Genomic DNA, 13,262 nt, shown 5'->3' on the forward strand with positions numbered 1-13,262 from the left:
CTCGGTTCGATCTTAAAAACCTTGAACCTCTTCTTTTTACGGTTTAATGAACGGTCCGGGTTTCAAAACCATGCCAAAATAAGCACAAAAGGCACAAAAAACTGATTTTGTAATAACAAGTAAATGAAAATTAATTACCGAGAGGAAATCAAGAAAAAGGAAAATGTACCATGATTCCATCCACATAATAAGAGGTGTCACTTTCGTTAGATAGGCAAGGACAAATAAGCATGTGACAATTTTCCACATTCAAAGACAACGAGAGACTTAATCTTAACTATTCCTACATAGAATATCATAATGTGATTGAATGTATATCCATATGGCCTAAGTCTAAGTATTTCATATAGCCTAATTCTACGTATTACCTCTATATATGGAGTCCAAATCTTCTGTCCCACTTTTTCTACTCCACTCTATACTCCACCAATAAAAACTTGCCACGTGTTCACCTAATTAATTAAATACTACTATTAATTAATAACAGTAGCATTAATAAGTCAATAATGATAGTATTTAATTAATTAGGTGAACACGTGACAAGTTTTTATTGGTGGAGTATAGAGTGAAGCAAGAAAAGTGGGACAAAAGATTTGGACTCCTATATATGTTATTGACTTTTGGTGCAAATGGATATACTAAGAAGATTTATTTTTTTAAAAATAGACAAATTACATTAACTGTCACATCCCAAACCCAATACCCGGATTGGTGACCATGACCGGCATGTAAATATCAAGCTTAACCTAGTATTAACAAGAACCAACTAAACTTTTTACAAAAGCTTCCCTCTTTCTTTTCATTCTTGTTTCTCTACTTCTTGATATAACTTTTCACTTGATATTCAGAGCATCTACACTATACTCAAAGAATAACATAATCCACTAGTCATTCAAATTCCACACTTTGACATAATACATCTCTTAATACTTTAAGATACACAACTTTCATTAGATCCTAAAATACATAATACTATAAAACCAAACATCAAATTGCAAGTTTGGGATCTATACTTTTAAAACTAAAATCAGCTCCTTCCAAAACTCGACTAAGACTCACTTTGCTCCAAAATGTGGAATTTGACTAAAAGGGTGGAAGGGGTGAGCTACACAACTCAATAAGGGTAAGATACATAAGAATTTAATAAGAATGCATGTAAATCAAATCATTTCATTTTATGATTATTTAGATAGGAGAACATCTTTCCATGCACAGTATTTTATACTCTTCATAATAATTACTTATACACTTTTCATAAAAAAATAATTGTTCTCCTTTTTCTTATCAGAATAATATTACCAAAATCTTACGAATTGAATTTCTTTTATATTTTACAAAGTCACCAAATATAATATTGATTGTTTAAAATCATATATATATATATATATATATATATATAGTCTTATTACAAAATAATCATTTTGACTTAAATTAGATGATTGGTAACTTTATCTTAAATTAGAAAATCTTAACAAATAAAAAAACTTTTTTTTTATAAACTTCTTCTCATAACATATTATGACTTTCATAGTCATAAAACTTAATATTTCTTAAAGAACAGATTTATAATGACTTTTTAACATAAACTTATACCTTTATTAGAAACTTTATCTTTAAAGAACACTAAAACCTTTTCATCAGATTCTTTATCTTTAAAGCACAACAGAACTTCATAAACTTTTATCTTTAAAGAGTAGCTTTCCTTTTCATCAGAAACTTCTTTTTATGAGAGCTTTTAACTTTTCATAATGCATTTAAACAAAATCATTCTCTCATGATCATTAAAATAATATAGTTGTTTATAACATATTGGTTAGTCCATATCTGATAAGTCTGTACTTATTTGGGAGGCTTCTAGCATCACTGTGCTAGGCATCTAGCATTCCCCACAATGCTAGGTATTCCTGAGATCACATCATAATACATATCTTTAATCATGGGGGTAGGTTGACATCCTCTACAAGTTGGCCGTAACCAACAAGGGCAAGTACAACAAAGCAGTCCCACTTTTAATGGCCAATCAGATAACATTTTCCATGGAAAACCAGTAATTTAACTCCTACTGGCCGAGTTAAGATCACCAGATGACATAACCCGAAAACATTTCATACTTATACACCATACTGAAATTCATAGTTTGCATAACATTTCATAATAAAATCGTTTCCATTGTTTTCTTTAAACATCACGTTCGTGGAATTAGTAATAGCATCAATATGCTTAAATCATATACATAGGGTTTTGAAAGCTCACGAACATATCTTCATCTAAAACATGATTATATGTCATATCTCTAATCAAAAACTTTTTATGCATAATACACTTTAAAATAACCTCATGACTTACCAAATGCTTGTATAACTTATCCCTTACCTGAAAGCAGAGGAACTGAGAGCCTACAATCGAAGGAGCTTAGACTTGGGTACTGGTAACACCTAAACCAAATATTAAAACTTATTACTATCAATTACTCCTTATCATAAACTTACGCATTCATCTCAAAACCTATATCTTAAAATTAAGAAAATCCTAACAAGGTTCCCCAAACATGCAATGCACACATCAACAAATGATGTATGAAACTAAGAAAAACCATCATTTTAATATTTATATTCAGATCATGTCAAACAACTTTAAAATTAATTCAGAATGTATTTGAGATTGGAAGCAATGATGAATGCATAAACTTACACAAGGCAGCATACAACACGTTGAACAAAACAGCTTCATAAAAACAACAGTCAAGTGGTTGAGAACCCCCTCCTTTGAGCACTACACCTTGAGCCAAGTTATACAAATATATCTATGATCTAGACATTCTAAATGCTAAGCATATTAAATTATAGCTCAAAACATTCACCCTAACTTTAGAATTAAATCCACAAAGTCAAAGTTATCATTTAATGTTTATTGCTCATTTCAACAGCATATACCTCATTTGTAAAATACAAATGGGATATCTATTTACATCCAATCCTCATGCAATTTTTTCTGAGCCACTCCTTTGGGTGCCTAGTAAATGCTGTATCAATTTTGGAGTCAAAATATAAAGTTATGATTTATTAAAAATCATACAAGACAACATGCTCAAATTTGTCCTGACAGAATTTCATGCAACTTAGAAATTAAACCATTATTCTTATACTGATCCAAATTCTATGAGATGACTTCCATTACAACCATATGTGTCTTAGAATTCACAAGAACTACTCCTAGAATCCTAATTCACTGTATACAATTTAATACATAATTTATCATGCATAAACACAGAATCTGTCACAGTGACAGTTTTGAAACATTTTCTTGTAAAATTATAAAATGATTGCAAATAGTCTTATTATCATATGAGGATTTTTATACACTCATTAGACATGTTATAAAACACTTATATCTAGTCATTTAACCATTTATAGCAAAATTAAATACAACAAAAATCCCAGCAGTAACATCAAAAGTACTCACCCTAACTTTATCTTACTTCCTTAATCATATACCATCATTAATTAGTAAAAACCCTAACCTACCTTCAACAAACCATCAACACAGTTTCAAAGCTTCTTAAAACACTATATATATATATATAGACTTACGAGTTCATGATTTCCTAATTTCACAAACCATATATACCATTACTAAAAATTCTTTGAAGAAATCATGGATTCTAAGATGAGAGTAGCTAGAGCCCTTACCAAGTTTCTTGCTCTTGAGGGGAAAATAGGAATAGAATCACTCTTGCATGAAAGGATTTCCCTTTCCTAGTGGCTGGACCCGAAAGTATGAGAGGTAGAGAGCTTGAGAGAGTTTTCTTTCTTTTGGTGTTGGACCCGTGGGTATGAGAGAGAGGGAGAAAGTTCTTGGAAGTTCTAGTTGTTTGAAAAGTCAAAGAAGAAGATGAAGTGCTGCCATGTAAGTACAAGGAAAGAACAAAGAAATAAGAACAAAGAAAAGGAATAGAGAAAGAAGGATAAGAGGGGAACCTTCTGGTGTAGCCAAGAAAAGATAAGGGAGAAAGTAATGGGTGGGGCATGTGTATGCATAAAGGAAAAAAGGGCTAATGACTCACCCTTACCACTTTTCAAAATTTACTTTCCACTCCTCCATAACCTTATATTCTATAAAGGCCCAAAGTATAAGATGACTTTGCATGTAAACCCTTACCTTTATACTTAATTAAACACCAACAACTATATATCTAATAACATAATCACTTAATATAGTTTTGCACATACTTAGTATATAATTATAATACAAATAGCCATTAATTATTTATAATCTTTACAATTCTTATTTAATGGCGTTATAAAATAATATGTTTATTAAATATTCTTATATTAATTTTAGAAAGTAAGTGACTCAAATAATAATTAACCACTTGGACACATATGTTAACTATAAAGTTGGGTCGGGGTATTACATTAACCTTCTTAGGTTAATGTTAAAAATCTCCTACTATTTTCATGAATGAAATTCCTTAGGTGTTAATATTTCTGTGGGGGGTAAAAGTGTTTGAATAAGCGTTTGGGCTTTGGGCTTGATTGGTTGGTACAAGTCTGTTTGATCAGGATCTCTAGGCCCACAAGTCAGTCCGCACTATAGTGGTTCGAGGAGTTATCCGAGGAGGAGTATCTCCTCGGACAGGCCTAGCAAGGGCCCTGGGACTTACTAAACGACTTATAGGCAAAATTTTGGAAGAACTGGGGGGTAAAAGTGTGATCCAAGCACCCTTTAGAAGCAGGAACGTATGAGAAATATCTGAGGAAAAAGCTGCTACCACTACATTAAAGGCCCTACATCTACCTCCCTGGCCGCATTAATGGAAAAATGACCTCTGAACAGTAGATTTCAGCCTTCCTGCTATTATTTGAAGACTTCAAGAAGGTGGTGGATGGGACAAGTATCTAAGAGGAAGATTTGTGTGACACGTGGATGAAATAGGGAAGAAGAAGAAGTATATAAGAAGACGAGAGAGGAAAGAGGAGGGGGATCTTCTTCTTGGCTAAAAAACTAAGAATTGTAATCTTTACTTAGAAAAGGAAATACTGTATAAATTGTCCTCGGCATACGTCCGAGGAGGGTTTTTTTTGTCACGTCCTTCTATTACTTGTGTAGACAGCGGCATTCTAGCCTGTTGGTCAACTTTCTAACATCCCAAACCTAGGTTTCAAACCCATACTCTACAAATTTCATTGTATAGGGCTCTTTGGGCCTAGAGCCCATCATTTGTTTTTTTTGGGTCCGGGTACAAATTGTGCACTTACAATTTCTTATGGTTGTAAGATATCTTACATCCTAGCTACTGTCAGGGAAGATTGGAAGATTGATTTTATTGTTTGTTCTTGTTCTTCTTCTTATTCTTAATAAATTTGGAGTTTAGCCAAAAAAAAAACTAATACAGACATGTGTGTGTATGTATATACACACACACACACACTAGTCACAAACATGCACGATGTGCGCAAAATTTTGGTGATTTTTTTTACTAAGCAAAAAATAAAAATAATAGATGAGATTTATAAATGTTAGTATCAAACCCTTCTTTAAATGATGTGATTAATTTCTAATAAAATATAGTTGATACAATATATTAGAATTTTTAAATAAAGTTATCTATATTTGTTATTTAAAAATATTTTAACTTTGGTAAGTTTTGTTTTGTTTTGTTTTTTTAAAGCAAAGATAATTCATTTTACATTCAATTATTATATAATGAGATATATTTTGTGAATGATGTAATGTATTGTTCACATATATGTTTCTAGAACTCTTTACTTACAATTGAATAGCTAAAAGAGAAAGCAGATATAAATTTGTTACCGGTTTTTTTCTCAAAATAAAATAATAAATTTGAGTACTATTGGTAATTTCAGCTAAAATTCGGGGTGGAGTTAATATTTTTAATTTCTTTTGTGTGTATGTAATTTCAAGTTTTACAAATTGAAAATAAAAACTCAAATTTCCATGAAACTTTTAAACGTAATTTTCTTTTTTCTTTTTTGACAATTTTTTAAACTAATTTATAGAGGAAAATCCTTCGCCACAAATTTCACCTAAAATAGATGGAATTTTCCAATGTCCACGCTTTCATGGCATATTCTCATTTATGGTAATGTACATTGGTCCATGACCACAAGGGCGTTAAATTAAGTATGAGTGTATCCTTCAATCACATGGCCTCGAGAGAGAATAGATTCACGACACAGGATAAAGACGATACTTCGCTCACACGGCGGTGAGTATAATTGTAAGGTCCATGTCTTCAATGCTAGCCTTGTTAGTTAGGCTAGCCATGAGAGATTTTCAATTGAAAAAATGGAAACAAAGAGAACGCAAATAACAAAGAAAAAAAATTTTGGGTTAAGGGAGAGGAGAGAGATTTTTTTTGGGATTTCATTGGTGTTGCATTTTTTTTTTTTTTATAAATTGAGCTAGCAAATTTAAAAAAATTTAATTAAACCACTTGTTATGCAATAGTGGAAGCTCTAACGTCAATTATTATGATTTTTGGTTAGCTCACTCATATGAATAAGAAATTAAAACAACACAAGACGACAATATTGGCTAACTCCATACCTAAGTTCACACGCCAACCAAAATATTCACTATCAACTATATGGATTATATTGACATTGATCAACACTCACGACTCACACAAAAAATACTCACAAAACCTAACCAGCCTAAACTCACAAACCCAAAGCCCCAATGCATCCAATAAGTCTTTCTCAACATAAACTCAACTAAACTCTCAACACACAATCACGAGTAATCCTTCGACCCTAAAAATCCACCAAACCACTCTTCGAAAAAACTCACTCCTGTTCTTTTAGGAGCTTTTACCTCTCCTACATGGGAGGAAGTTTAGGCAGAAGCTATCAAATCCTTTGAAAGAGTTATAAGACTTCAATCGTATTCCTTAATAGACAAGTAATACTCATTGCTTTTGCAATAATGAATATTTTTCCTTCAATGTCAAAGAGAATTATTGTCTTCTGCACCAAATAATTTCCTTAGCTTCCACACACAGGAAAAAAATTTCTTTCTATATCAAGGAAACCCAAACCAAAAGTAATTAGCCCACTTAATTTACATTTTACACTGCAGGGATTGTAAATTAATGCATTGCAGATAATATGGACCCATCTATACCCATGGCACCCATGCTTACATTGCCGTCCCGTCATCTACTAGCTAGGTTATGTTAAAGCATGGAGTTTGACATCCTCGTTATAATATTATCATCATTTTCGATTCTTTTATGTAAATGTCAACAATTCAATTCAATTCAAAATTAAGGATAAGGATAGCAAGATGACTAAACCCGAATCATTAATTAGGCGGATAAATTCATTGACCATGAATGTGCCTAACAATGTCGTTGTGAGCCTACAAATGCCCGCAATACTTCTCCGTCTCTTGCAAAAATAACTGAAAATTTGAATCTTGTTTATGGTTCAATCCACAATTAATAAGTACGATGTCGTGTAAGCTAGGGATGACAGATTACACCACTTGCCAAATTTCAACATTTTATTTTTTAAGAAAAAAATGAGTACAATAAAGAAAATTAGCCCACCCATGCCTGGCCTACTGTTGAACCATAATTGGGCCATTACTGACTGTGTTGACTCTCTCTTTTACCAGGGAATTTTGATTCTATGTTTAAGAAGACTTCTTTTCATTAGTAGTGGTGGCCCTGGTGGGTGCATGGGTCATTAACTACAAACAGGCCAAACAAGCCATTAACTACAAAACTCTTTACATAATAATTTAACAAAGATGAAACAAGTATAAAGTAAAAAATTAAAATTAATTTTTTTTATAAAAAAAAAGTCAAAATTTTCATCGATATTCAATACAAATTAGGTAACCTTGATGGTCATATGGTGTAGTGAATCTAGAAATATCCACATGGGAATGACGTAACCTTGATGTGATATATTAGCTAAGGTCCAAGGATAAATTAGCTTCCACATGTAGAGATAAAGAGAGTGCAGAGAGGTGGAGCTACAACAAGCCGCCTGTAAGACAATTTTAAGCCGCCGGGTAGACAAATTAGGCCGCAACTCATTAAAGTGACCAACTTTAGGGGATAGTCACAACTATCTAAACTCTTCAAATTCATATATTTCTTTTGTGGGTGTAAATTTTAAAAATTTAACCGTTAAATTTTATGTTTTTTATGTTTTTAACATACATATCAAATTTTGTTCAAATCAAATATTATTTACTATTTGATCAATTAACTTATTTTTTATATACAACTTTAGATTACAAAAATTTAAAATTATAACATTTAGTTGATGACATAGCAATTGATCTTTGATTTCCTTGAAATTTTGTAAGCATTAAGGATGTAATAAGAACATGCAATCTAATTGTTAGATTTTCAAAATTTACACTCAATATAAATATATATGATAAGTTTGTAGAGTTTCTCTCCAAACTAATTTGGAAAGAAACTTTGTTTGGATTATATGAACCTAACACACAAAAATTGTATGTCTAAATTTATTGGGTTCAAGCATTCACATTAGTTTTGCTAAAATAAAATAAGCCTTTACATTTGCCCAATGAACTCAAAAAATCACCTATGTTAGCTCACGTATTAATTATGCAAAATAGGATTTTGTTATCGTGATTGTCCAAGTTTAAGAAGAACTGTGGCTTATGCAAAAGAGATTAAATTCTATAAGGATGTAATGTAAAAGTTAAGTTTTACCTCTTCAATCTTAACATATCACATCATCACATTATATATTAAAGAATACACACAATCACACTCAAGGGTGAAAGAAAAGAGTAAACATTAGTTATTGTGTGTATATAGGGAAATTTTATTTTTTTTAAAAAAATTAAGAAAGCTTGATATTGTAATGAAATAGAGTATAAATACTAGATAATTAGATGTAGGTGTTTTGAAAATTAATTAGTCGAAATAGAAAAAGTGAGTTTTTATTTTAAAATATAAAGTAATATTTACATACATGATGTGAATGCTGCTAAGTACAAATTTTTTTTCCACGTATAAAGTCAAGGAGAGAGGATGGTCCATGTGAGAAAAATAATCACGCTTCAAGACAATATCCTAAGAAGGAAAATTTGAACCATTCGTAGTCTAGAAAATGACGTAAATGATAAGAGGTACAGTTTGCTATGGTTCCTTTATAAATTGGAGGCAAATTTACATATTTGCATCACAAATTAAAATTATTATAATATTATTACAGAATTTCTCTAAGCAAAAATGGGAGTGATTATTCGTGATTTGATCATGGTGACCATGGCCATTTGTCTCATCTCAGTTGCAAATGCTGCGCAGGGGACTGCTACTTACTATACACCTCCTTATGTTCGTGAGTATTTTTATATGCAAAATTTTTATTAATTTATAAATACGAAGAATGTTATAGATTATATAATGAATTTAACAATATACAATGACATGATCAATTTCTTACTATATGTCTTTTTTTCCAAACAATAGTTTTTTTTATTTTTTATTTTATTTTTATGTTGATGAAGAAAATATTACCTATATGTATTTATTAACAAGGACTGTGTGTGTACAACCACGCCAGTGGTTTCTTCATATCTTTTGCTAATTTAAGTACTTACCTAGCTTTCAAATACTCATTCTTTAAGTTTCTATAAATTAGAAATTTTTATACTTTTCCTCCTGTGTTGGGTTTCACGATTTCTTACAGGATTTGGACTTGCCTTTCCTTATATATGTTGGAATTTGAAAATCATAGAGATGTACTATATAATAAATAATAAAATAGAAACATCCATGAACTTACAATGTTTCGAACTTAAAGCCACCAAGAGCTTTGTAGTTCAACTGCAACTTCTTAGTGTTTTTAATAAAGGCACATTTAAAATTGAAATCCTCTACCCCAAACGTAACTATCTAATTTTCAACAACACCAACACCAACAACAACAACAAAAACTTAATGCCAATTATATTTTATTTCTACATAAATCAACAACGTCAATCAAAATTTATGTGGTGGTGGTGGGACAGAGTTAGGGCCAACTCCTAGGCTTGGTCATTTAAAATAAATAAATAATTTCACAATTATTAAGTTGACAAATTTTTATTAGTACTCATCTGAGCCCATCATTAATTTCAATTTTTAACCTATCGCTAACAATCTGCCACATCAATAATTTTCAAATTTTTTTTTTTGGTCTATAGACTTTCTCTAGACCATTATGTAAGACCCCTTTTTTAAAAGGCCCCAAAAGTTTGAGGCAATAAAACTTAAATGAAAAAACTATTAAAAAAAATGGAAAAGCTTTGCACCCACGAAGTCCTCAAAATTGTTGACCATTGAAAATTCAATCCAATAGAAAGCTTAAAAAAATTCTCTTTTTAAGTTTGAAACCATGATATATTATTCCTATATAATTAATCATTTTCCATCTAAGTATGTGTCAAATTTATCTTTGTTTGGGAAGGTTAAGGTTGTTGAGTGACTATCAAAACTTATAATAGTGACTTTGATAAATTAGATTCTATCACTTTTTAGACTAGATATTATTTTATTCTTGTCACATTATAATTTTATATTCAAGTTTGAGAATTACACTCTTCAAAAATTAGAGGTGAGGCTACCTACCAAATACCTCTCCTAGATCCTTTAAAAGTGGATTTTGCATTCTAGATACAAAATTTTTATTGTAAATAATGTTTCTTTTATCTGTGAATATTTTATAATTATAAATTATCTAAAGAAAATATCAATCTTTTTTTAAGAAGAAAGAAAATATCAATCTAGATTTGAAAATATTATAAAAAATGAGAAAATAATATAAAAATTAATTAATGCTACGTTTAATTTGTTTCCACATAAAATAATTTCTAAGCGTAAAATATTTCCAACTAAAATTGTTTTAGTAAAAAAAATTATTTTATAAGAAAACTCATTGTGATTTCACATATGAAAATCAACTGAAAATCTTTTTATTTTTTATTTTAACAAAAAACCCAACAAGAGGGAGATAGATGGGTCGCGGTGCTGTGGGTGGGTTGGTGAAGCAAGAGAAGGTGGCTGGAGGGGTTGGTTTGTATTATATTAATATTTTTTTTTCAAATGTGATTATTATATATTATATAATACAAAAAACAAGAGGGAGATAGATGTGATTATTATATTATATTATATTATAAAAATAAAATAAAAAAACAAAAGAAGGTGATGTGGGGTTTGTATTATATAAAAATATTACTTTTTTCTTCAAATGCAAGGTTTCATTTACAGAATTTTACTGAAAATAATTGTTATGATTATATCTACAAAATGAAGTTCTTTAATGTTACAAGAAAATTAAGTAGAATAGTTATATTATCAATTGGAAAATAGATGTGAGCAAACCTAAAAATAAAAACTTAATTAATAATATTTCATCTCAAAATAACAAAAATGGATTTTAAATGAAAATTGGATGATGGAGAATGAAATCAGGTGGATCATGCCATGGGTGGTGACGTTGGTGCTTATAAGGAGTGCCAATGGTGGCACTAATGAACTGCTCAAAACAAATTTGATCCGTTTTCATGAAATTGCTAATATATATATATATATATATATATATATATAATTATTTATTTATTTACTTTATTTGATAGTTACAATGGAAAAGAAAGTTTTGAACTCTAAGTGCCCGCTAGAAATTTCAGAATGTGGCAATTGAGTTAGAATACTCTTAGATTTCTGTAAATAAAGCTAACTGTGAATACCTGAAGATAAAATACCCTAACCCTTGCATTTTAATCTTTGTTGACTATTGACAGCCTCTTCGTGCTATGGATATCAAAACAATGGTGTTATGATAGCTGCAGCAAGTGATGCAATATGGGGCAATAGGGCAGCATGTGGGAGAATGTATAGAGTCAGATGCACTGGGGCTACCAATCAGGGTGTGCCACAACCTTGCAAGAGTACCAGCGTTGTGGTTAAAATCGTCGATTACTGTCCCCCAGGATGTCAAGGAACCATAGATCTCTCTCAAGAGGCTTTCTCTGTTATAGCTAATCCAGATGCAGGAAAAATCAAAATTGAGTATACTCAGTAAGCCCAGATGCCCAATCTAGTATTTCTACTGCTTAAGGTGCATAAATTATGAGAAGAAAATAATTCAAGTTTGCTTTTGTACTTGTTATTTGCAGGGTTTGAAGTTCTTCTAGACTATGGCCTCGTAATGACGACTTTGTGTTAAAATGAAATAAGCAACTCATGATGGAAACTCGAATGTTTCGAGCATGGGAAGTTATGATAATATTTAAATAAGCAGCTCATGATTAAAATTTAAAATCTCTTGTTTGAAGCATGACATTGAAACTCGTATGCTTCAATTGTCAATCATGATGCCAACTTTATGTTTGAACTTGAATAAGAAAAGGCCTTTATCTTAATTTGTATCTTATTTTCTACTTGAAACTATGTTAAACTAGGAAAAAGCTAGCGATGAATTAATTCAACAATGAAATGTGAATCTCTGGCCTGGTTGATCATATAATAATGAATTGATAGGTGTTAATGCATTTTTACGCTAACAAGGGGAACCCTCTTGTTGGAAGCAATTGGGTTTAAAATTTCATGTGTTAGGTCGCACCTATTAAAAATGTAGTTTCAGGCCACACGTGAGGAAGCGTGTTAGATTCATTTGGTTAAATGATTAAATTTGTCATATCTTAATAGTTTAAGCTTTTAGAATAATTGGTAATTTAACAAATGACATCTTAGAAAAGTGTGGAAAGGAACTGTTGAATCAATAGAATGAAATTTCGTTATTGCAAGAATTGGTCATGCTCTCAGTTCTCAGTTGGATAGGCAGTGGCGGCTCCAGGATTATTTTTTAGGGGAGTCAATAAGAAACATAAATTATACAAAATTTAAAACAAAAGAGAACTTGAATATATTGACATTACAAAAAACAAAACAAAAAACAAAAACTAAAATACATAAATTTTACAATTACTTTCTATGATGTTTCATATTTTGAAATCATTACAAAATATTTTCATTGTCAATTTTATGAGTTACATCTCTTTCAATGTACACAGTCAAGCAATTATTCATCTATTGATCTTTCATTTGATTGATTTATTTCAAATTTTTTAAGATCAAAATGTGTTTTTTCTAAGATTTAAGATTAACAAATTTATACTTTTGTTTATCGGGCTTATCAAAAAAAAAATTCCCCAGATTTTAGATCAAATTGGTTTGTTATTCCGCTTTTTTGTGTTTAAAAATG

The 13,262-nt window shown here is 30.6% G+C and overlaps 1 protein-coding gene and 1 long non-coding RNA gene across 2 annotated transcripts; one reads left to right on the forward strand and one right to left on the reverse strand.

Annotated features, from left to right (window-relative positions):
- Positions 1 to 1,703: 1,703 nt before the first annotated feature.
- Positions 1,704 to 3,990, reverse strand: LOC142608119 (uncharacterized). The gene is made up of 2 exons (XR_012839430.1): positions 3,690 to 3,990; positions 1,704 to 2,435 (listed from the first exon to the last, which is right to left on the reverse strand). It is a non-coding gene; the product is annotated as an uncharacterized LOC142608119 (long non-coding RNA).
- A 5,174-nt stretch (positions 3,991 to 9,164) lies between these two features.
- Positions 9,165 to 12,420, forward strand: LOC142621631 (EG45-like domain containing protein). Its single transcript, XM_075794941.1, has 3 exons — positions 9,165 to 9,353; positions 11,800 to 12,076; positions 12,175 to 12,420. The coding sequence occupies exons 1-3, from the start codon at positions 9,245 to 9,247 to the stop codon at positions 12,179 to 12,181; spliced, it is 393 nt and encodes a 130-aa protein (XP_075651056.1). The 5' UTR covers positions 9,165 to 9,244; the 3' UTR covers positions 12,182 to 12,420.
- The last annotated feature ends 842 nt before the right edge of the window (positions 12,421 to 13,262 follow it).

This window comes from Castanea sativa, chromosome 1, assembly GCF_040712315.1.
Source record: "Castanea sativa cultivar Marrone di Chiusa Pesio chromosome 1, ASM4071231v1".
Lineage (NCBI taxonomy): Eukaryota > Viridiplantae > Streptophyta > Magnoliopsida > Fagales > Fagaceae > Castanea > Castanea sativa.